The 27,202-nt window shown below is 35.7% G+C and overlaps 1 protein-coding gene across 1 annotated transcript; it reads right to left on the reverse strand.

The window, feature by feature from the left end:
• Nucleotides 1-14,968: 14,968 nt before the first annotated feature.
• Nucleotides 14,969-21,960, reverse strand: LOC131148498 (uncharacterized). The gene is made up of 3 exons (XM_058098213.1): nt 21,589-21,960; nt 21,006-21,142; nt 14,969-15,548 (listed from the first exon to the last, which is right to left on the reverse strand). The coding sequence occupies exons 1-3, from the start codon at nt 21,958-21,960 to the stop codon at nt 14,969-14,971; spliced, it is 1,089 nt and encodes a 362-aa protein (XP_057954196.1).
• Nucleotides 21,961-27,202: the final 5,242 nt, after the last annotated feature.

The following is a 27,202-nucleotide window of genomic DNA, read 5'->3' on the forward strand; positions in this document are numbered from 1 at the left end:
AACCCTAAATTCTCATCTCATCCTCTAACAATAACTAACTTATTTTCCAATCTACCCGTCTCCTATTTTTCTCTTCAAAATTCATTCCTATACTCTAGTATTGTATTCCGCTGTTTACTAAAGTCTGCAAAACCTAACAACCTAGGCTTTGATACCAAACTGTGACGCCCTGATTTTCCATGCTAATTTTTTTTCCAATAATAAATATTAATCCCCAAACATCGGCCACGTCAGAACTCTGATACCATTTCCATATGACCTGACTCATAATGGGTACCGGGTAAACATTCATCTCATAAATACAAATCTAACAGCGGAAGTCAACATATACATACTATCCAGAATATTATTACCCAGAGTACTAAATCATCTATATATACATACGAGTTTAACACATTTCCCAAAAACAAAACATCCTAGGGGAAACACACATCCCCAGTTTAAAGCACTCACCCTGTATATCAGGGTACCAGCTCCCCACTATCTCGGAGCTCTATCACCAACTTAGTCACGGTTTCCTGAAATTTTTAGATATTTGGGTGAGACAAATCTCAGTAAGAAGGAATACATTATTTACAGTGCGTGGCAATATGAGTTCAGTTATAACACATTTTACTTTTCAAATCATCAATTCATTTGAGAAATACACTGATATACATGCTCATAATCATATAGGTATAAAACACAAACTTTTATAAGTTTTAAAACTATTTCTCAAGTTCATTCATATACAACCCATATTTACCAGTGAAGTTTCTGAGCATAGGAGAGATTGCACGCCCATACATGCAGCTCCCCTCTGCTCTGATATCGTTTGTAACCTTACCCGATTAACTTGGCTTCAGCTACAATTGATACTCATCAGAGCACTCACCTTGCTCAGTAAGCCCTCAAGCTGAGAGCTTTACTTCGCTTCAATTATTTATGCTATTAACTCACACATATCCATTTTACTATCTAGCACATGAGTATCCTTGGCTCCCAGTACCAATATCGCGTCTGTAACTTAGGGCTGCCCTAAGGATTTCTTTTCCATGCCATGCTTACTGCCATGGTTAGGGTTGTGTGGCTCGAAAGCTGGATCTATCCACGATTGGTTGACCTAGTTAGATCAAAATATCATATCACATATCCCGCGTTTATAGTACGAATGGTTGGCCTATAACCCTAATCCGGACTCAGGGGGCACACAACTCTACTAAACGGCTCAGTCGACTATCATGTCACACGCTCCAATAGTCCGTGTGGTTGCACTATCACCACTAGCAACGGTACCATGCTCAATATTACAACCCATCATTAGGGTTTCCATAACCATTCGTCAGGGTTATCATTACAACATACCCGCAATCATTATGCGGCATTGACATTTCATCATTTACATTTCAATGATCCCATTGCAGCTTTCTCACTTTGTAGTGTTCACATTTCCCATAATTTACAATCAGTATTCTCAATTCAGTATTCATATTTTAGAATTCACATTTCAATTTCCACATTTCAATATTCATATTGAAGAATTTACTTTGCAATATTCCCATTTTAATATTCACATTTCATCTCATACTAATATATATATCATTTCACATATTTCAGCATTTCTCAATAAAGCATTTCATTATTTTTCCAATATACATATCCATGTTTATCTTTTCGTCATTTCTCAAAAAACTCTTCAATATACATATACATATATTGTTTCCATTGTTTCTTAATAAAATAATTCTCTTTTTATAATCATTTTCCTGTAAACATATCAATGTTTCACATATTAGTATTTCTCAGAAAATACTCATTAATATTTATCACTTTTCATCACCTCATGTATTTCAAAAACCAAAACACTACAATTCAATATAAATCATATGTCACACAACTTTATCTGATATTCATATCATAATAATTTTAGGCCAAATATCATATACTCATTTTCAAGTATTAACTAAATTAGTAGTTCTTAAAATAACTGTAATAATTTATTCCCCTTACTTGGTTTCCTGAACTACACATGCAGGGATCCCAAAATTATACCCGAAGTGCTCACCCAAACCCTGAATTCAATAACCCTAGTTCAACCCCAAAATCTCCAATATTCTGACATTTCCAAATCCATATTAATTAAATAACAATTAATCTCTAAATAACCCCCTTATCCTAGTTTTGGCGTTATGCCTACAACAACCCCACGAGACTTGTAGAGAATCATCCTTAGATTCTCGTGGTGGTATCCGATCGTCAATTTGACTTAAGATTTATGAAAAATTGAGGTAAGAGTGAGAATTTACCTTACCACATGAGATATGCTTACGTTGCTCCTATGATAAATCCACTCCGGCAGAAATGTCAGTGGTGGAGAATAAAGCCTAGTGGTATTTTTCGATTTTCGATCGGCGCCCGTTTGGCCGAAAAAATTGAGGAGAGTGGGAGAGAGTACGAGGAGAGAGATGGAGCGCTGGGGTGGCATTTTGCCTCCTTTTGAATTTCAATTCAAGGAATGTTATATATATATATATATATAAAATATTATATTATATTATATTAATATATTATATTATTTAATTAATAATAATTTAATAAATAAATAAATAAATTAAATTTATTTATTTATTTATTTTTTAAAATCACTACATCTTCCTGTAATAATTATTTTTGGAGCGTTACATGATGTCACCCGCCATGTGCCAGTTTCTAGTTAACTCTGGGTGTTTAACATGGAGTGCTGATGTGACATCAATCCGATCATTTTGAGAAAATACAAATTAGACAGTCAGGAATGCGCCTTGTCACCTTTAGAACACGCGACCTTAGTTGTGGCACACATCAACATACCAATGGTGACACGTGTCCCATTAACGTGAATATAAAAACCCTAATTTTTTCCTCTCATTTTCCCCATTTCTTTCCTTCTCTCCTCCCCCCTTTCTCTATGTTTTGTGTAACATCCTCAAAATTTTCACCAATTTTTTTTTTTATAATAAATTACTCCAACACTTGCATGTAATGGGCATCCCTATGCAGCGGAAAAAAAACATAAATTTCATAACCACACATACATATATATACAATACCAGAATTTAGTATTTTCAACCATAACTTTATAATACATCTCTCTTCCCAGTGCCCACTACACAAAAATACAAACCCTACGCAAAACTTAACCTCTAAACCAGGGTAATCGATATACTCTCTATCCGCGAGCCTGATCTGCTCACCCAACTGTCTCACCTGAAAAATGGTAATGTAATGGGGTGAGTCAACGCTCAGTAAGTGGAAATATGCTATTACTAGTGTGTGGCGACTGAGTCATAAAATTATAATAATAATATTTAAAACTGCATGATTTGGGAAATCTATAAAACACATGTATAAAAGCTTAAAACATTTGTATCATCTAAGCTTTCTATCATTCATACTGCTATAACATACTATATACAATGACAACTATAAATCTGTATACGTATATATATAACTGTGTTCTTTCCCCGGGACTCTGTATGTCATGATTTGACCCCTCATGACAGGTTTGTGCGGCCTGTAGGCGAGACTTAACCTGGTCGGCCCTCTAGGTAAGTCATCATACTCTACACTACCTCAGCCCGGCCAAACTGCATCCACTCCTAAGCGCGGGACTGACTGCTACCTCGTCTAACCGGCCCCCTCTACCCAGTGTACTGGGGAGCTGCATCCTCTCTGAGCACGGTTAGACGGTACCCACACACTTTCTGAGATATGTGGTTGCAGTCTATCTATATATAGCAATGATACCGTGCCCTGTAAACTGTATCTATCTGTAATATCTCCACAGGGATTTGATACTATATAAGTACATCTATATATATATATATATATACATACCTCTGCTGTTTTCATTATGTTTCAAAAATAACCATAATGCTATAATTCTTTACTGTAAATACTGAAAAGTCTGAATAACTGTAGCATCTTGATGCTATAACTGTATAATCTGTCGTTATAAACTGTGTGTTATGGTATTTAGGAAATCATAGCATTCTGTATAAACTATGATATACTGAACTAAATAAAACCTGTATAAATCGGTCTGTTAATCATCTGTGAATAACTATATATATACATGCTATATAACATATCATGCTGAAATACTGTATAAATTTTACATCAGCTAAGTATCCACTCAGGCCACACAACATTAAAACATTCGTTCTATAAAAATTGCATGATAACTGGTATACATGTATCTATGAAAACTCTGTTAATATTCTTAAAATCTTAGCATATCATATTTCCCTTACTTTAACTCTGAAAGCCCCTATAAAATTCTGGCTCTATACCCACAGGGTTTCCAGCTCAACTTCTTGGAAAACAAAATTCCCTAGAACAAAATATCAGCATTTTCTTACCTACAACACTTCTTATAACTAAGGGAAAGACAAATACTAAATAATATGCCTTACCCTAAGATTGGGATGAAATCCAACCCAACTTTTTCAATGATCAGCTCCAGCAGACTTGCAAAGAACTTCGCCAGGAGCGTCGTGGTAGCCTCAGATCTTCGATCCGGCAAGAAACAAGCCCGAAAACGAAGAGAGAACTGAGAGAGGGACGTAGAGAGAGAGAGAGAGAGAGAGAGAGAGAGAGAGAGAGAGAGAAGAGAGAGAGAGAGAGAGAGAGAGAGGTAGGAGTGCTAAAAATGATAAAAATTCGGGTTTTTCACTATTTATAGGACCAGATTCGTCAACGAGACACGTCACTTCGTCGAAGAATCCTTCAATAATTTCGTCGACGAACTTCCTCCCTCGTCGATGAGTCCTTTAGTAAATTCGTCGATGAACCTTACCCTTCGTCGACGAAATTCAGAGTAGCCCCAAAACCTTCTCTCGGTATTTTCTCGTCAACGAGACGGGACCTCGTCGACAAGTTCTACTGCCTCCTTATGTTACTGATTCCATTTCTCCCCCTCATTATCATTTTAAATATCATTACTCTTTGAGTCGTTACATTTTGTCTCTCTTTCTTTCCTTTCCTCACACGGATCTTCTCTTGCACACCGATCTCTCTCCCTTTTTTTTTTTTTTTTTTCTGCTCTTATTCTCTCGTAAATCTCCCTTTTTTTCTCTTTCTTCTTCTCTTTCTCTTTGTTCTTTCTCTCTTGCAGCACTCTCTTTCTTTCTCTTTTTTCTCCTCTCTTTTTCTATTTCTGTTATCGTTGTCTTTCTCATCTCTCTTTCCATTTGTCTTTTATTTTGCAGATTTGAACCAAAAGGGGAAGCATGAGTAGAGAACTTCAAGTTTTTTGCCTTTGACACACTCAAATCAAACTAATTTGGGTTATATTTAAGGTTAGATCCAGTCAGTTGGGCTCAAAAAAATTGGGCCTAGGCCTTTTAGATTTCAATTTGAGCTCATTTTACCCTCATTTTGAACTTGCTCAACTAGGCTTGGCCTAACTAGGCTAAGGGGTATTGGATTGTAGCTATTGGTTGAATTGGGCCTTATCTAGTTGGTTTGTAGGTTATTTGGGTTCAAATTTTTTTTTTTTTTTATTTAATGGACTTCAGCCATTTGGTCTAAGCGCAATAAGCTTGATTTGGAAAATGGGATGGAGTTCAATAGAGCTTGATTTAAATGGGTTGAATTGTCTTAGGACCAATCAAGTTATGGATCTAATTGAATAGGATTGTGGGCCGGGTGCAAGGGTCAACGGTCAATGGACCCAGGTCCAAATTGGACCTGGATCTTGGGTCTTCAAATCAAAGGTACTATAACGACCCAAAAATTACACCAATTTTTTTTTCATTTAATATATAAATTACTTTGACACCTTTGTTATACCTGCTATAACATCTCAGGCCTCAGATGGGCACTAAGGTATCCTTGTACATAAATTGACACACCTATGCAACGGAAAACATAAAGTTGTACATCCATAATTCACAATACCAAAATTTAGTTTTTCCAAACCATATATACGTATTTACACATCACCCCAATACCATTTGCTCAAAATCATAATCCCCTGAATACACTTACCCTATAAGTAGGGAAAAACAAAAGATCTCTCTATCTATGAGCCTCATCTGCTCGCCTAGTTGGTACCCTGAAAAATGTTAAATTGCTGAGATAAGATGAAGCTCAGTAAGTGGAAATATGCTATTAGTGGCGACTGAGTTACATAAATACTATAATGACAATATCTGAAACTGTATAAGCTGGCAAATCAATATAAAGTATAACTTACATTTATCATAGTTTAAAATATAACTGTATCATATGAGTTTTCTACTTTTCATACTTCTAATAGCATACTATATTTGCTGAAAATTCCGCAAATCTGTATACATATACATAACTGAGATTTTTCCTTGGAAAACTGTGTGTCCTAATTTAATCTCTCATGACAGGGTTGTGCGGCCCGTAGGCGGGCCTTAATCCTGGTTGGCCTACTAGATAAGTCAACTGTACTCTACCAATCCTCAACCCAACCAAACTGCACCCTCTCCTAAGCACAGAACTTGAAAACTACCTCGTCAAACCGAGCCCCCTCAACTTAGAGTACTGGGGAGACTACAAAATCTTCAGGCAATGGTTGGCGGAATCCACATACTATCTAAGATATGTGGTTGCACTCTGATATGAAAATAGCAACGATATTGTGCTCTACTGACTGAATCTATCTGAAATAATTCATTAAGGATTTGATACTTTATATACTATTACTGTAATTACCCTACTGTTTTCATTATGATTTCAAAATAACCATAACACTATAAATCTGATTTATAAATACTCTAATATTTGAATAAAATAACTGTATGTTTGGCTGTAATATCTGACTGTATAATCTGTAAAGTCTGAGTGTTATGGTTTTGGAAAACATGGCATTCTGTAATTACTGTAAAATACTGGTCTGAAAAATATCTGTAATACTTGTCTGATAAATATCTGTTCGTTTAATATCTGTCTATATATGTATATACTGTAAATAATGATATTCTGGAAAAAACTACATAAATTCTGTATGAGGAAAATATTCACTTAGGTCATACAAATAATAAAACTCATATTTTGGAAAAACTGAATAATAAACTTATATATATATATATATATATATATATATACATACATACATACATATACAAAATTTCTTGGTAAACTTTATAAAATTTATAGCATAGCATATCTCTCTCACCTAACTAGCTGGGAGGCTCGCCTCCAACTTAATCCTCACGCTCACGATGTGCTATTCCCTAAAATCCTGAAGTAATACACATATGCATATTTCCAATAAATCAACTATTTTTTGCCAAGCCAACATACTCGTAAATTTCTGAAGTATAATTTATCTGAGCTTCTAAAAATACTCATTGGGGTTCCCAACCCATATCTACAGGGTCCCGAAACACCCTATTCCTAAAAATATAATACTCAAATTTTATTCCACAAAACTCTAGTATATTCGCTTATATTACTAAATCTGACTTCAAATGAATTGGGTAATACTGAAAATGCTGAAATAATCCACTCACCCTGGTTTTGGGATGGTTCCTTATTGACCCCATAGGTCATACCTTGTTTTGATTATGATAAATACTCCGGTATTTAACGTTTGCCTCGTCGACGAGAATATACCGAGAGGGGTTTTTGGACAGTCTGAATTTCGTCGACAAGGAGGTAGGGTTTGTCAAGGAAATTACTTAAGGACTCGACGATGAGATGACGTGTCTCGTCGATGAATTCGGCCCTATAAATAATTGAAACTCGGATTTTTGATGAAAATTCAGTGCAAACTCTCTTCTCTGTCTCTCTCTCTCTCTCTCTCTAAAATGCACCTCTCACCTTCTCTCTTCGATCTTGGCCCCATTTCTCGCCGGATTGAGGATCTGATGCCATCACGACGCTTCTGGCAAAGTTCTCTACCAAACTGCTGGAGCTAATCGGTTGTGGAAGCGGTTTGGAATTCATCCCAAATCCAGGGTAAGGTATTTTATTCAGAATATGCATTCTTTACAGTTATAGGAAATGTTGTATGTAGGAAAATACTGATGTTTTGTTCTGGGGGATGTCGTTTTCAGGGTATTGAGTAGAGAACCTTATGAGTGTAGGGCCAGAGTTCAGTGAGGGTTTTTCAGGAACCAGGTAAGGGAAATATGTTATGCTAGAAGATTTGAATATGTTGATAGAAATTTTACAAACACGCTTGTATACTAGTTATTATGTAAATTTTACAAAATATGTATTTTTAGAGTATGTGTGGCCTGAGTACATATTACCTAATATAAAGTTTTATGTAGTTTTCCAATATATTGAGTTATACAACATATATAGATATAGTCAGATATTACACAGATAGATATATGTATATTCACAGTTTTAGTGAGATGATTACTTAGATAAATGTATGTATAACTGTATACAGATGTTTATTCAGAGCAGTATGAATAGTATCTATAGAATGCCATGTTTTTCCTAAATGCCATAACACTTAGAGCACATAGATATTTTATACAGACAGTTTATAAAGACAGATTATACAGTTATAACATCAAGATGTTACATTTCTTCAAATATCACAGTATTTATAGTACATAATTATGGTGTTACGATTATTTTGGAAACATGATGAAAACAGTAAAGATATATATATATATATATATATATATATATATATATATCATATCCCTGTGGAAAGAATTATAGATAGATATAATTTATAGAGCATGGTACTGTTGCTAATATAGATAGAGTGCAACCACATATCTCAGATAGTGTGTGGGTACCGTCAATTGTGCTCAGAGAGTATGTAGCTCCCCAGTTCGCTGGGTTGAAGGGGCCAGTTTGACGAGGTAGTAGCCAGTCCCATGCCTAGGAGAGTAGCCAGGCTGAGGTAGAGTAGAGTATAGTGACTTTCCAAAAGGGTCAACTAGGTTAAGTCTTGCCTACGGGGCCAACTAGATTAAGTCTTGCCTACGGGCCGCACAACCCTGTCATGAGGGGTCAAATCATGACATACAGAGTCCCAGGAAAAGAGTACAGTTATGTATACGTATACAGTTTTATTGCTTTTGTCATATATAGTATGATACAACATTGTGAATGATAGAAAGCTCAGATGATACAAATGTTTTAAACTACTATACATGTGTTTTACAGATTTGCTAGATTATGTAATTTTATATATTAATGTTATAGTTTTATAACTCAGTCGCCACACACTAGTAATAGCATATTTCCACTTACCGAGCATCGACTCACCCTATTATTGCTTTACCATTTTTCAGGTGAGCCAGTTAGGCGAGCGGATTAGGCTCACAATCGAGATTTCTCAGTTACCCTAGTTTTAGGGTAAGTTGGTGCAGGGTTTTGTATTTTTAGGTAGATTTTACTGGAAAGACATGTAATATATGACTGTAGTTTGGAAATATAGATTTCTGGTATTGTATAGTGTATATATAGTTGTATGACTCATGTTTCCGCTGCTTAGGTATGGTTATATAGATATTTTTTTTTTTAAAAAAAAAGGAAAAATTTTGAGGATTTTACAGTTATGGTTTTGGAAAACATGGCATTCTGTAAGTACTGTAAAATACTAGTCTAAAAAATATTTGTAATACTTGTCTGATAAATATCCATCTGGTAAATTTCTGTCTATATATGTATATACTGTAACTCATGATATTTTGGAAAAAACTACATAAATTCTGTATTAGGCGAATATCCACTTAGGCCACACAAATAATAAAACTCATATTCTGGAAAAATCTGAATAATAAACTGATATATATATATATATATATATATATATATATATACACACACACAAAATTTCCTGCCAAATTTGCTAAAATATTTAGCATAACATATCTCCCTTACCTAATTAGCTAGGAGCCTCGCCTTCAACTTAAATCCTCGAGCCTCCCAGCTAATCCTCACGCTCACGGCGTGTTATTCCCCAAAGTCCTGAAATAATACATGTAACACCCCAACCTGAGTTTGCCAAGGAGCACTGCGTCTCTTCTCCTCCACCCAGACCAGACAACAGGGGGTGGGCCTTATCAGACTAATGACTGGCCCCACAAATCAACACATGTCATTTTCAGTGTGTTTTGTCCTCACTCACACACTTTATGAGAAAACTTCCCAAGTGGTCACCCATCCCAAGATTGCTCCAAGCCATGCATGGTTAACTATAGAGTTCTTTTGGAAAAGCTCCCAAAAAGAAATGTGCACCTTATTGATATGGGTAGTAACATCTAATCTTTTAAGTCTTTCATCCATGTGGTATCACATTCTCCCCCACTTTGTTGCGAACCCACATTTCCAAACCCAGGCGATGTGAATCTCATCACACTTCCGGCTGGATGTTGGCTCTGATACCATTTGTAACGCCCCAACCTGGATTTGCCAGGGAGCATTGCGTCTCTCCTCCTCCACCTAGACCAAACAACAGGGGGTGGGTCTTATCAGACTAATGATTAGCCCCACAAATCAACACGTCCTTTTTAGTGTGTTTTGTCCTCACTCACACACTTCCTGAGAAAACTTCCCATGTGGTCACCCATCCCAAGATTGCTCCAAGCCAAGCACGCTTAATTATGGAGTTCTTATGGAAAAGCTCCCAAAAAAGAATGTGCACATTGTTGATATAAGTAGTAACATCTAATCTTTTAAGTCTTTCATCCATGTGGTATCACATTCTCCCCCACTTATAGAACGCGACGTCCTCGTTGCGAACCCACATTTCCAAACCCAGGCGATGTGAATCTCATCACACTTCCGGTTGGGTGTTGGCTCTGATACCATTTGTAACGCCCCAACCTGGATCTGCCAGGGAGCACTACGTCTCTCCTCCTCCACCTGGACCAGACAACAGGGGGTGGGTCTTATTAGACTAATGATTGGCCCCACAAATCAACACGTCCTTTTTAGTGTGTTTTGTCCTCACTCACACACTTCCGGAGAAAACTTCCCATGTGATCACCCATCCCAAGATTGCTCCAAGCCAAGCACGCTTAACTATAGAATTCTTATGGGAAAGCTCCCGAAAAGAAAGGTTTACCTTGTTGATATGGGTAGTAACATCTAATTTTTTAAGTCTTTCATCCATGGGGTATCACAATACACATATGCATATTTCCAATAAATCAACTATTTTCCCCAAGTCTACACACTCGTAAATTTCTGAAATATAATTTATCTGGACTTATAAAAATACTTACTAGGGTTCCCAACCCATATCTACAGGGTCCCGAAACACCCTATTCCTGAAAATATAATACTCAAATTTTATTCCATAAAACTCTAGTATATTCGCTTATAATACTAAATCTGACTTCAAATGAACTGGGTAATACAGAAAATGCTCAAATAATCCACTCACCTTGGTTTTGGGATGGTTCCCAAACTTCTCAAATCGACATTTCATACTATGCTGTAGAGAATCTCCCCACGATCACCGTGGTAGCTTCTTATCGTCGAACCAGGGAGAGATGGAGCCAAAAACTTAAAGAGAAGTGAGAAAATCCTGTTTTTAGAGAGAGAAAGTGAGAGAGAGAATCGTTGAACACCCGCTTTTTGCATATCTATAGGTGTCCTGACACGTGGCCTCTTCGACGAGTCACATCACCTCGTCGACGAGTCCAAGAAGGAGTTTCATCAACGAACTCTTACTCCTCGTCGACAAAATTCAAGTCCTAAAAACCGTTCTCTCAGTATCTTCTCGTCGACGAGACACGTGTCCACGTCGACGATCCCAAGAAGCCTGTTTGTCGACGAACGCTTCATGTTATTCGACGAGACCCTACTGACCTTGTCAGAATTTTCCTTTACTTCCTCCTTTCTTTTATTATTTTATTACCATAAATTTTCCGGGTCTTTACATTAATGGATATGAGTTTTTGGGTCTTTGGGTCAATGGGTCAAATTCGTGTCAATGGGTCAAAATTTAAAATTAATCTAAATTCTAAAACAATTATTTAAATTTAAAATTTAATTACAGAAATTGAAAATTCAATAAGGATTTGTCAAGTTAAACCATACTGGCCTTTGTTTTTGAATTCTTCACTCGATAGTTCTCTCTTCTTCAATCCCGAGCTTTCTAAACTCTCTTCTACTAGTCTTTCACTTTCTACAATTCAAACTTTGGGATCCTTCAATTCTGAATATTTACTCTGCAATATCTCCTAACCTCCTAAATTTCTTCTGCCGCAACTTGCTCTCCAAGTCTTCAATCTTACTTGATTTCTCAATCAACTTACAACAAATCCAAACTATCCCAAACTCTTGATCTCCTAACTCTTACTCCCTATTATTTGTATCACTGTCTGTCCATTTCACTTCAAGAAAGTCTCTATTTATAGGCTTGAGGCTCCTATCAGTTTAATACCGCTTAAGTCAATCAGTACTAAATTTAATCAATTAGTATTTATTTCAATTTTCACATATTTCTCACATGTAGAATTGCTGAATCTTTCTTTTGCAGATTTGAATTTTGAAGCTAAAGATGCTGGTCCACTTCTTTTATTTCTTTTTTCCTTTTCTCTTTTTTTCCCATTTATTTTCAATGTACAATTTATTTTTCCTTGTATTTAGAAATTTTCTTTGTATTTTTATTTTATGGAAAAATTTTACCTAATTTTATTATATTAGCCCCGAACAAAATGTAGTGTCCACAAAAGTCATCTATGATGATAAGATAAACAACCAAAGACTTGAGAGCAAGAAATAAAGATGAGCATGATTGAGAAATGGATAAGAAATAATACAGTACTCTTAAGAAGAGGCAATATTCTTATGTAATTAAATAAAACAAAAGGGCTATAAATAGTATATTTGCAAATTTGTGAAGGCCTTTTGCCAAATTCAACATACAAATTTTTTATCTAGCAGTAACATCATATTCTTCCTTAATGATTGCTCTGCGTTTCATATTTATTTCTTTTCTTATTGTCTCTTCCCATTTTTTAATAAATTTAATCCGCACCATTGAAGTTCCACTCATCTACTCTTGTCCAATTACTTTGTCCCTTAATGGGACAAACCCAGTGAGTCCCAATTCCATCCTATGTCTCATTAGTCGTTATCATAACTAATTTATTTTAATATAAACACATTCTGATAATCATAGACGTACAAATTTCTATCAAATAATTCTTGTAACCTTCAAGAAAAATTAAATATTTTCTTTTTAAAAAATCATAAGAAAACCTCCTTTTCTCGTTCTTTTCTTTAAAAAAACATATAAAAAAAAGGGTTGGTCAAGCGAAATTCTCCATAGTTTTTCCAGTCAAATGAAGTTCTATCTCATCAAATATAGTATGTGTGGTTAGCACATATTGTGGATGACTTGGGCGCACAGTGGCCAACCCAGCCAAGTTAATTGAATTGAATAAACGATGTGATGGTGAAGTCATTTTGTATATACATGTATATAAAGCAGTGGGTCCAGTAGAACATGTGCTTGTACGTGCATGCATGCATGCACTTGCGAAACTAAAACTCGAAGCAATCATATAGACAGAATGTGAGCGTTGGATATTTGGGCATTGAAAATTTGGAACATCTTAATTGACTTTTTATGGGCGTTGTCCGCAGAATGGGCAGCAGTCCATCACCCTCCCTACTCACCCAGCTCCATCTGTTAATTGATTTGCTCGAGTCATGCTGACTACTCTGGTTTTAAATTCTAATCACTAGAGAAAATGCTATTTACCTTATAATATAAAATTCCACTTTGTTTACTTCCATAATTCCATGCATTAATAAACCCAAGAAAAGATATTGAACGAACTGTTCATACGCAATTTCATTCATATATAGATAATTAAGTAGCTAGCTAGCTAGGGCATGCTCAGGGTGCATGAACAAGGTAGGGGAACCGTTTTGGGGCGGTGGCGCATTGGCTGCTTTCTATCCTGTGAGATGTCCAATGACCTAATGTCTGAGGTCATATGTATTATGTATTGATTTTTCTTTTTTTCTTTTTTTAATAAATTTGGTTGAATAGATAAGAAAAATAAATTATTGGTGAGGATGGGTATAAGCCTTGTTACAATGTTGAGTAGTTTAGACAAGTCCATATGATTAAATGAATTGAAACATTTCAAAAGGCTAAGGATTGAGGTACACATTCAAATCTGGTGAAATCCCTTAAAGATTAGATATGCCCAAGGCAATAGTGGGTTGCTAGAAATGAGGACCTAGCATATCACATCCACATACCATTTAACGGAATTAACAAAATAGATAAAGAAATAGTGAAATTCAACCATTTAAGGACACAAATAACTCAATACTTTAGAGATATAGAGTCTAAATTAACACAAAGTTCACCACACTCAAAGGAGACACGTGACTAAAAGAAAAACGTGGCAAAGGCTAAAGTCTTCAATTTTCATTTAAAGTAACTCTCATGGATTAATTATGTCATTCTCGGTCAGTGGCATGCCCAATTCTTGAAAACTCAAGCTCTCATAGCTAACAAAAAATCCTTCAAGCTGTTAATCCCCACAGTCATTATGTAGGAATTTTGGAAAAAATGAAATCAAAGAACTTCTTAGGATAAATTTACAAACATTTCCATCATCATCATCATCATCAAAGTCTTGGCTCTTATTTATTATTGGCCCCGTTACTGCTATGATTTTTCAGTTATGTTTTAAGAGGATTTTTTTAGGCTTTTGGCTCAGTTGGGCTTGTAATTCTACTTTGGTTCTCGATTCTTTCTTTCTGCTTTTAATATCAAGCATGTTTCTTTTTTCTTTTTTCTTTTTTCTGATCAAAAGGGGTAAATGTATTGATCAAAACGCATGTACAACTACACTGGGCATCCCAGGTCATAAGGATCAAGATCCTATACTCACAAGTCTTGTTGCAAATTACATCAGAACTTGAGCATACCCAGGGGCCATTAAGCCAGTCATAATCTTCCAAAAATTATATACACTACAATTACCATACTCATTACATCAAAAGGAGACTACATCAAAAGAGATTACTCAAGAGCATACATTTCAAATTTATCATATATTCCTCTATATGTATGCCTTTGGATCACACTTATGAGTTCTGAGGAGGAGAAGCCATGATTCTCAAATTTGCATCTATTCCTGAAATGCCAAATGAAATATACTGTTGCTGCCAGTCCATTTTTCTTACTTGCAGCCACCATTCCTTTGCCTTTTGCTTCTTTATGGAGCCACTTGACAGCTACTTTGATGGTAGGCATTTGCCTTTTAATCCCCAGCCATCTTCTAATCGCATTCCACACTTCAGCTGTAACCTTACATCTAAAAAACAAGTGATCCAAGGTCTCATTTTTTGCTTTGTAGAACACACACACCTGGTCAATATCTTCTCCCATCATTCTATCACATGTAAGTAATTTCCCTTTCACACCCAGCCAAAGACAGAAGGCATGCTTAGGGGGAGAGCCACAGTACCATACCTCCCTAGCCCACAACAGTTTGTTATTCTTTTTTCTCCAAAACTCATAGCTCAGGTGGGAAATATTTTCCCACTTCATCATTTCAGTAGCAGCTGCTGCACTTCCACATTTTTCCACAAGATGATCCCTGATAGCAATCAAATTTTTAAAGAGTGGAAAGTCATTTTTCTTCACTGCAACTCCCCATAAATTTGATTCACTCAAGTAGACTTGGTGGATTCATTTCAACCATAATGAGTCTTTTTTAGCAACTCTTCATCAAGTATGCTTCTTGTTTAACTTTTCTCTTGTTTCTCCCCCTTTGTAAGTTTACAATTAAATTATCTTTGTTAACGTTAAAAAAGAATAACTCTCTAATATGCTAATACATGCCTTCAAATGCTTTATAGACTTGGAACAACCCTCCTAGCGTAGGAAAATGCTACTTCATGTTTTTTTTTTTTTTCCTAAAAACAATTGACTTTGACAAATATAAGGACTCAAAAAGAAGAGCTACACTTTTTCTTACATGGGAAATACAAACATGCACATGACTACATTAAAAAAAAATTCAAACAATCATAACTAAAATCCTAAATTATATTTAATTTACTGAAAAGAACAATTCTTCAACTTTAATTCAATAAGCGACATGCATATTTTTAAGCTTTTGAACCTTTCTGAAATTGGGCTCTAAATTGAGCCAAAACTTGTTGGTCTACAACTTTAAGAACTAAGTTTATTTACATTATGAAACTATCATCTAACAACCCAAGTTCCATTGACCTTACTGAGCACACTCATGTATCACATGAGGTCATATTAATCCCATGATATAATTACTTCACTTTAGTAGTCGACATTCGACAATATATATGTTATGAGTAATTATTTTGATAATCAGTGCTAAATTATGTCATGTCATGATTAAAGGGCGTCATTAAAATTGGTGTTTGGCTTGCATTGGTCTCTCTCTCTCTCTCTCTCTCTCTCTCTCTCTCTCTCTACTAACTAGCTGCTGTGCATAGGCCTCCACTTACCACCTCCGCTGCTTGCTCCTCCTTTCATTGCACTTATAGGCTAGCTCCTCCTCACACTGCTATTGCCTTCTCATCCTCCTCCGCCCTTGTCCACCCTTGCCCACCACCTCCTCCTCATGAGCTATGCTCTCCTACTCATCCTCCTCCACTCTCAATTCATTTGAATCTATAATGAGAATAGTGAAAAGATAGCAACATATTTAATAGAAAATATAAAAAAATTTCAATTAACATACTAATATCTAACAAAAATAGTAATATATTAATAATGTTAATTAATGGCATAGAATTATTTAAAATTTTAATTAAAAATTTATAATAATGTTACTTAATATAGTTAAGAAATATTAATTAAAAATAATTTTATTTTCATAATATTATTATTTACATAATTTAATAATTATATGTTATCTTGTTAGATATAGTAATATAAAAATTATATATTGAAAATAATACCACTATTTTTGAATTGTCACTTTAAAAGTCAGTTTGCAAACATCACTTCGATCTAATACTTTTTCAATTCAACATTTATTATATATCAACACTTATTAAATTCAGTATTTTTTTTTTTATAAAAAATATATTCTTTTTATAAATGGTTCTAAAATGATCCCATTATAAACTGCCTCAACATACAAGCCTCCCCTCACCTCAAGGACATATGCCCCTCTATCCAAAGATGTTCGAATTGATTTCATATCACGAAAAAATTGCTTGGCTTGAACATCTTATTAGATGCAGCCATGAGGTATGTTGCTGCCTAAAAATCGAACGATCTTCGTGAATCGTTTCCCGATCACGACCAACTGAAAAAAATCAAACACGAATAGCTTGAAGGACCTGGGGTGTACTTTGGGGATCACTCTGATGCCTAAGTAAGTGACTAATGATAGGCTCTGAATTGTAAGAGTAGAAATAAGTGGATATGAGATGCTTAACTCCCCCTAAGATCCTTTTTTTATACTAACAAGGGTTGGTCTTTTCCCAGCTTGACATTCATGAGATACCATTATATCTAGAGGGCTACGAGGAACTCATGGGTGGCAAGTAACTCATGCGCAAGTAACTTTCAGACAGTTATGTAAGCCATCAATTGTTGCTTGCATAACTACACTGAAGATTACTAATAATTTAGTGGGAGTTACCCGAGACACCCAACGTTACCCAAATCCGATCTTACAACTGTCTGCCTCCATGGATATACTTGTAAATATGGGCGTACTAATTTTGGCTGTATTAAGATAAATAAATTCATAACTCTATATCATGAAAAATAAATTCATAACTTTTACATTGGCGGTAGAAAATAAATCTACAACAATCCTATCTAGTACATGCCAAAAAATCAAAGTCTAGTAGCTATTAATTTTTATTTTAGTGTCTTCTTCCTTTTATATCTTTATCTACTCAATTTGAATGTCATTTTTTGGATATTCCCAATACCTTGACTTGAATGATACATTAATGAATAGTGAAAAAAGGTCAACTACACAATATACACCTCTCACATCATTGATTATCATGTAGGTAAAAATTATAATAGAGATATCTTTTTCTCAGACAAAATAGATCGACGATAACTGAAGACATTTTTTTTTTCTAGCATCAATGTTCTATATCTATTAACGACAAGGATCTGACCCACTCTTTTAATTTTGAAATGCAGGCTTATTATTAATAAAATTATTGTCATTAATTCTCAATAGATTAAGTTAACTAACATAGAGGATTATTTTTTGTGAAGAAATAAATTAATTCTTTAATCTAAAAAATGAAATAGAACCGTAGTGAGTGATGACCATGTATAAATTCTTTGAAACATTGAATCTTTATCCGGACTGTTGAATTCAGCCTATCCATGGAGTAGATTACATTAAATTTTGGAATGTAAAGTTGAATTTTTCCAAATGCTGACAATTATTGTTCCAAGTATAAGCATGATGGAGTGCAAAAGCCAACTTTTTGGTTTTTTCTATTGGCAAGTACATGTTGACCGTGTGTACAGGAATGTCTTAGAAGTCAACGTGGATGTCCGCTTGGACTCATACAACGTGACTAAGTTAAACTATGGGCGAGTTATTGTGAGTAATGAGTATGGTTTAATTTGATTGGTTTTATTATAAAATTAAATTTAAGTTGATCGTTAGGGGTTCAAAATACTTATAGGTGACAAAAATTATGCTATGATTTGATCAAATTCTATAATTTGAATCAATTTGGATCGACAATTTAATCTTTATATTTGAGTTTAATCCGATTATTAAATATGTATATGATCGTAAAAAAAATTTAAATAATTTGTATTATGATTTAGATACTTGTAAAATAAATTGATAATAGCATTGATTAATAAAGTGCCAATACTTAAAATTATTTATCTTCCAATGCTTGTCTTGTAATCATGATATTCTTCCAGCATAAGTGAGAGTATATCAATAAATAACTGGAAGTGCCATCCTCCTTTTTTTTAAAAAAAAATACTTAAAATTATTTAGAAGAATTGATATTTCATTATAATTTTTTTTATGACCTGAAAATCAAACATGGACAAGTCCTTTCAAATTCGATTATGTGGCACCAAATTAGGAGGGTAAAAATATTGTCGTTCGCCCATTGGTGCATCTTTGGTAATTCAATAAGCAAATCATAAATGGAGAATCAAATGTAGGACCTTCGGGTCACTAAAACCTAACTTCGCTCTTACCACTTGAGCAAACCCAACTAAAGAAGGCAAGTGAACAAAATAGTTCAAATACTTAGGATACAAATGTTAGGACCGGAGGAACCCATGGGTGGGCTTGATACACATCAGTGAACACCAACTTAACCCTAAAACTTAAACCTATTGGGTCTTGGGTCCAACCATGTATATAAGCACCCATCATCCAGTCAATTTTTCCAATGTGAGACAAACTCACAAGTGGAATTCTCAACAATCTCCCCCTCACTTATGAGTTCCAACTGTTCCCCCTTGAACGGAAACTGTCTCCCTTTTGGGAGTAAACCCGATTCTCCAACAGTTGCTTAAGTGAGCCTTACCACTAGCGCCTTACGTGCCTCAGATTGCATTCCACGTGCCTCCAAACCAATCCTACCTCCCACATCTTGACTCTATTCGGATCCATTCGCAGCCTAGATAATCCTTATTGGTCTCGGCCACACACTTGGTCCTCCAACTGCTAGCACGTTAGGAAAATTAGCTTCACATCTCAACTATTTACGATATTGCTCACCTAGAGTTACGAACTGTTGGCTCTGATACCACTAATGAAAGTATAATTTTAGAAACTACAAACAAACAATTGTTTACAAGCGGAAGAGAACAGTGATCTCACCTCCAGCCATAACTACTCAAGTCTTCAAGAAAGGGATCTGAAATAAGAAAGAGAACTATGAGAAATAGAGAAAGTGATTTGGGTATTCTCTTTACTCTCACTGTGTTTTAGAAGAGTAGAAGGAGTAGGGTTTTTGGCCAGTTTTATATCACCGTAAGCCAATATATGAGTTAATGGTTAATCACAAACCCTATTTATTGATTGGTCAAGACCCGATCCACTGAGAGATTTCCTCTCACATTTCTTACCATCAAGGGATTGTGAGTTTTCAAAATCTCTCATTTGAATTTCAAATCAGATTCAAAATCTTCCATTTGAATTTCAAACCAACGATTTAGTCTTAGGAGGCTTAGTCTTAGTATATCAAGTAGTTACTGTAAAATCTCATTTCCCATATTTGATTTTTGAATAAAATAATAATTATAATAATTTAGATAATAGTATTTTCAAATAAAACAAGATGTGTTATGTGTGCCACTTAAAAGGAAATATGCACGCTAAAAACAAAGTGAAAAAGAATACAATAAAAGAATCATTCAAACAAAAGCCAAAACTAAGTAATACAACAAGGAAAAATGCATGCAACAAACTTAAACAAATTTTCTAAATTTTTTCCCCTCATCACTAGCCATTTTTTTAGCAAATAATAAATAACCCAACTTGAAGTAGTTAATTTTTAGAGATAAAATAAGAGATAATAAAAAATTTTCACAAGAGGTCGACCAACACTTATGGGCAATCAATCGATGCTCTTTCCCATGCTTTTTTCTACATGCACATGTAAAGCAGTTGGTACAAGTTTGTTGTGAATAAGGATTGGATACAGGATGCACAATGAAATAAAAGCGCAACAAGCAAATCAATCACAACCAGTAAACAAGAAATAACAAGCACAACAGTAAGATTTACGTAGTTCGGTAAAGTACACATTGCACTTCACAAAATGATCACTCTCTCGGTTAATACATGCCCAGAATGATATATATAACAGTCCCTCGAAGGTTTCCCTCCAATTACCCAACCATCCCAATGTCCAAATCCAAAATTCAAAAAACTGCTCGCATCCCAAAAATGCTTGTCGACGAGAACAGGGGATTCATCGATGAGGCAAAGAAGGACACTCGTCGACTAGTCTGGCTACTCATTGACGAGCCCTTTCTTCTGCTCTAGGCCTGTCCTCGTCGACGAGTCCCTGCTGCTGCTTTGCACCAAGAAACACATCCATACTTGGAGACATGGAGTAATTCCAAGTAATGCTTGAACTTCTCATAAGTAACTGATTTCATCAACATATCCGCTGCATTTTTAGAAGTGTGAATCTTCTCCAATATAAGTTCACCCATGAAGTAATCAACTCTCGAAGCCTGTGGAACCTCACATCAATATGTTTATTTCTAGCATGGTATACCTGATTCTTTGCCAAGTAAATCGCAATCTGACTATCACAATGCAGCACCAGTCCAACTTACTGCAATTCCAGCTTTTTGACCAAACCGGTAAGCCATAAGACTTCCTTTGCAACTTCGACAACTGTCATATATTCCGCCTCAATCCTGGAAAACACTACCAAGGATTGAACCATAGATCACAAACATATAGGTCTTCCTACAAGGGTAAAGATATAACCCGTACTAGACCTTCTGTCATCCATATCTCCTACAAAGTCAGCATCAACAAACCCCATAACTGAATGACAACCCTGTTGCTTGCGGAACATAATGCCATATGCCGATGTACCTCGTAAGTATCTGAAAATCAATTTGACGGCTTCCTAACACTGTCTTCCTCGATTGGAGAGAAACTTACTCACCACGCTCACAGCATGTGCCAAATCTGGCCTCGAACGTGTCATAGCATATATTAAACTTCCCACCACACTAGCATAGGGGACCTTTGACATGTGCCGAATTTTCTCATCCAGACTTGGGTAATCTGCAGTAGACAGCTTAAAATGACTCGCTAGAGGTGTACACACTGATTTTGTATCAGTCATACTAATCCTCTCCAACACCTTATGCACATAACCGCCCTGAGATAGCCATAACTTCCTTGCAGTTCTGTCCCGGCAAATCTCAATCGCAAGTATTTTCTTGGTTGCACCAAAATCCTTTATGTCAAACTGCTTATGCAACAGTTCCTTTAGTTGATTTACCTCATTTAAATATTTTGCAGCTATCAACATGTCATCGGCGTACAATAACAAGAAAATAAGAGAACCACCATCAAGTTTGCTCACATATACACAACAGTTATATGCACACCTTTTGTAGGCAATCTTGATCATTTAGGAATCAAATCTTTTATACCATTGTCTTGCAGTTGTTTTAGCCCATAAAGATATTTCTTCAACTTACAAACTAAGTTTTCTTTCCCTGGTTCATTGAATCCCTTTGCTTGTACCATATAGATCTGTTCCTCTAAGTCACTGTGAATAAACGCTGTCTTCACATACATTTGTTCCAAATGAAGATCATAATGGACTACTAACCCCAATACAATCCTAATAGAAGTATGTTGGACCACAAGTGAAAAGATATCATCATAGTCTATCCCCTTCTTCTGTGAGTATCCTTTTGTTACCAACCGTGCCTTGAATTTCTCTCATTCCTTTTCTAAAATTGCCTCATTCTTCCTATATATCCATTTGCAACCTATCGGTCTCTTCCCATCTAGAAGCTCCACCAAATCCCAAGTTTCATTTTTATAAAGTGATTACATCTCTTCAATCATTGCTCCCATCCACCTACCTTTCTCCTGCCTGTGCACTGCCTCTTGAAATGTAGTTAGATCGTTGCAACTAGTAAGAAAAGCATAAGACACTAACTCTTTAAACCCATACCTTGATAGAGGCCTAATAATGCGTCTAGATCTCGATATAGGAAGATCGTTAACTTGCTGGTTTCCCGAGCTAGATCTCCCTGCGACCATAGGATCATGATTATTTACATTGCCCTGAGCTTCCAACTCCACCTACACAATATGTTTATCACTACCCGAGCTTTCTAGCTCCTATTTTTGTTCATCACATTCTTGAGTATGCTTCACCATAGCCTTCCCATCAAAGACTACATCCCTTCTAATCACTGCCTTGTTTGCCACTAGGTCCCACATATTGTACTCCTTCACACCCTCTAGATATCCCAAAAAGATGCAATGACGAGACTTCGGATCAAGCTTAGACCTTTCCTCACTAGACATATGAACATAGGCTAGACACCCAAATACTTTCAATCCGAAGTAGTCTATTGCATTTCCCATCCATACCTCTTATGCCACTTTACCCTCTAGTGACGCCCTTGGTGATCAGTTTATCAGAAAACAAGCCATATTATCTACCTCGGCCTAGAAGTTCTTTAGTAGCCCTGCATTAAGCCTGAGACACCGAGCACTTTCAGCTAGAGTCTGGTTCATCCTTTTAGCCACACTGTTTTGTTGAGGTGTCTGGCGAAAGGTAAAGTGTCTCTTAATGCCTTGCTGTGCACAAAACTTCATAAATTGAGAATTAGCATACTTGGCCCCATTATCCAATCTCAAGTATTTGATTCTCCTCCCTGTTTGGTTTTCCACTTTAACCTTCCAAATCTTGAACTTGGCAAATGTATCAGACTTATGTCGCATGAAGTATGCCCAAACTTTCCGTGAGTAATTATCTATAAAACTCACATAATACACATGTCCACCCTTTGATGCAACTCTAAATGGGCCCCAAACATCGGAATGCACATAATCAAAAATACCTTTCGTCTTGTGAACAACTGACTTGAATTTTGCCCTGTCTTGTTTTCTAAGTACATAAATTTTGAAAAAATCAAGATGACATGATTTCAAACCCTTTAAAAGTTTCCTTTTGTGTAATTCTTTCATACCATGTTCCCATATATGCCCAAGATGCATATGCCACAAGATGGTCTCATCAAATTCAGCATCTACGACTACAGTTCCACCTACAACTGTAGTTTCCTACAATATGTAGATATTCCCATCTAACTTTTGTCATTTCGTTACCGTCAGATTTCCTTTCCAAGCTTTCATAACTCCACCTTCAGACTTGTAATTGAAACCATTACAATCCAAAGTGTCAACTGTAATTGAAACCATTACAATCCAAAGTGTCAAGTGATATCAAACTCTTTCTCAACTCCGGTATACGGCTTGCATTTTTCAAGGTTCTCACAACACCATCAAACATTTTTATCTTAACACTTCCTATGCCAATGATCTTGCAAGAAACATCATTACCCATAAGAACTGAACCTGAATTCACCAACCTGTAAGTGCTGAACCACTCCTTATTTCGAGTTATATGGTAAGAACAAGTCAAGTCAAGTATCTAAGAGTCAGTAGGGTTATCCGACCCCGATGAAACTGAAAGAACATTACCATTGCTGCAAACCTCCTTCTTGAACCTTATTCGCTGATTTCGATATCACCTCATGCTTTTTAGCATTTCCCTTCTTCCAAACACTCTGGTTTAACATGCCTATTTTTATCGCATTTATAATAACAATTTTTTTTTCTTCTAGGATTGATTAGGTGATTTCTGACTTGACCCACTTTTGAACTTTCCTTTGCCACACTCATTGTTACCTTTTACCATAAGTCCTTCTCCTTTATCACATATTTTCATCCTTTGATGAAAATTTAGCAATGCACTTGTTACCTCTTCTAGATCAAGAATCTCTTTTCCCCACGTAAGAGTGGTAACCGGATTTTCATAAGTATGAGTTGATGGCAAGGAGTTTAGCAACATTAACGTTTTATCATCTTCATCAAACTTAACATCAACTCTCATCAAATCACTTATGGTTTGATTAAAGGCATTAATATGTTGATCTAAGTTTGATCCTTCAACCATCTTAAGCCAATAAAGACGCTGCTTAAGAAAAAGTTTATTATTGAGTGATTTGGACATGTACTGGCTTTCTAACTTTCACCATATAGCCGCTGGAGAGTCCTCCTCCATCACACGATAGAGAACTTCATTGGCCAAACACAAGTGTATTGTAGAGGCAGCCTTTGCTTTCAAATCTCCCTATGTTGCCTCATCCATTCCTTCCGATTGAACGTCAAGTAAAGCCTTAGTCATTCCTTATTGCATGAGAATATCCTTGACTCTCCTTTGCCATAAACCAAAATTTTTGGTTCCATCGAATTTGACAATGCCAAATCATGAAGAAGATGATCCCAATGTCATAACAACAATCGCTCTGATACCAATTTGTTGTGAATAAGGATTGGATATAGGATGCACAGCAAAATAAAAATGCAACAAGCAAATCAATCACAACCAGTAAACAAGAAATTACAAGTACAACAACAAGATTTACGTGATTCGGAAAAGCCTATATCTACGGAAGCAATGACACAATAATTTCACTAAGGAAATATCAAAGTACACAATACACTTCACAAAATAATCACTCTCTCTGTCAATACATACCCAGAATGACATATATAATAGTCTCTCAGAGGTTTCCCTCCAATTACCCAACCTCCCCAACGTTCAAATTAAAAATTCAAAAAACTGCTCATTGTCCAAAAACACTCATCGACGAGAACAGAGGATTCGTCAACGAGGCAAAGAAGAACACTCATGGACTAGTTTGGCTACTCATCGATGAGCTCATTTTTCTACTCTTGGCATCTCAGAAACTCTGAGTTTTTCTTACTCTTTAGGTATCCTCGTCGACGAGGACAGCGCACTCATCAATGAGTCCCTACTACTGCCAAGAAAACATCCATATGTTTTTCCTCCTTTGTTTATAAACTCATAAAGTACAATAGCCACACCATAAACAACAAAGTTCGATGAGTTGTCGACCGGCCTCTTAAAGACGATCAATCAGTCTCGACATTTTTTAAATTTGAGTTATTTTCTCTTAATTGGTTGGTTACCCTAGTATTGCCATATATTGTGGAGACCCGAAGAATTATAGTAATCAAATGATAAAAGAAAAGAGAGAAAAAGGAAATTTTCAAAAGGGACTCACAAGGTCTTGTTGACGAACACAGGGCGCTCATCGACGAGCATCCTTCTTAGGCTCATCGACGTGGACACGTGTATCATAGATGAGAACTTACCGAGACGGGTTTAGCAGAGCCTGAAGTTCGTCGATGAGGGTTACGAGTTCATCGATGAACTACCTTCATGGACTCGTCGACGAGGTGAAGTGTCTCATCGACGAATCCGCATTTTATAAATATGCTTAACTCGGGTTTTCCAGTGAGAAATTCATGCAAAAGTCCTTTCTCTCTCTCTCTCTCTAAAACTCGTCCTTCTCTCTAGATTTATGGCTCCATTTCTCCCCATTTTGACGATCAGAAGCCGCCACGCTACTCCTAGGAAGATTCTCTTCAAGTATGCTGGAGTACATTATTGGTTAGGCCAACTTGGGTACCATCCCAAAAGCAGGGTAAGTTGATTATTTAGGTGTTTTTAGTATTACCAGACTTATCTGAGTTTAAATTCTTTGTTGTATGGGAATATACTAGTATTTTGTGGAGTAAAACTAGGGTATTATGTTTTCAGGATTAGGGTGTTTTTGAGACCCTGCAGATATGAGTTGAAGACCCCAGTGGGTATATTTGCAGGAGCTTAGGTAAATTATAGTTTAGAAATGTTGGATATGTGGAGTCGGGGAAAATATGAATTTGATAATTATTAGGGTGAATTCACTTGTGTGACTGGGAGTTATATGGGTGTTATTTTATGTATTGAAAATTATGAACGCTGCAAGCGTAAGATTGTTAAATAGTAGCGAGAGCTAGATAGTCAAGTAAGAGGAATGCATTTTATGTCAGCCTTATTAGACATTTTATCAGTGTAATATAGTATTTGATCAGAGCATGAAAATTATACAATTTTACAGAACATGTTTATAGAGTTTTATTGAATTGTGTGGCATGAGAAATATTAGAATATTATAGAATATGTTATACAATTTTACAGAAGCATGATTATATAGCATAGAGAAATATGAAACATAACTCGTATAGTTTTACATACAGAGCTACGACTATATAGAATTATACATAAATACAGTTTATATGATATATAGTATTTTACCGAATCATGCTTATATAGTATATTACAGAATTATGATTACGTAATATATTTCAGAACAAGATTGTACAATGTTTTACAGAGTTGATTATACAGTGTTTTTATTACCATGATTATACATAAATATACAAAACCATGATTATACATAATTTTATAGAACCATGATATGCGGAAATAGAGTCATGACATATAGAATACAGAATTATAGTTACAGAATATACAGATATACAGTTATTATAGTGTCATGACTATACAGTTGATACAGAATCATGGTTATACAGAAATACAGAATCATGGTAAAACATTTAGATTTATATAAAAATATTATTATATAGTATCATACCCCAATGGAATACAACAG

Source organism: Malania oleifera, chromosome 1 (genome assembly GCF_029873635.1).
Source record: "Malania oleifera isolate guangnan ecotype guangnan chromosome 1, ASM2987363v1, whole genome shotgun sequence".
NCBI lineage: Eukaryota > Viridiplantae > Streptophyta > Magnoliopsida > Santalales > Ximeniaceae > Malania > Malania oleifera.

What these genes read in the sequence shown, in the direction of transcription:
- LOC131148498 (XM_058098213.1), bottom strand. Translation starts at nt 21,960, where the DNA reads ATGTTGATAGCTGCAAAATATTTAAATGAGGTAAATCAACTAAAGGAA. An exon ending in TGGCACATGCTGTGAGCGTG is followed by an intron (nt 21,143 to 21,588) that starts GTGAGTAAGTTT and finishes GAGGTTCCACAG; the next exon opens with GCTTCGAGAGTTGATTACTT. An exon ending in GAATTACTCCATGTCTCCAA is followed by an intron (nt 15,549 to 21,005) that starts GTATGGATGTGT and finishes GATTGCTATCAG; the next exon opens with GGATCATCTTGTGGAAAAAT.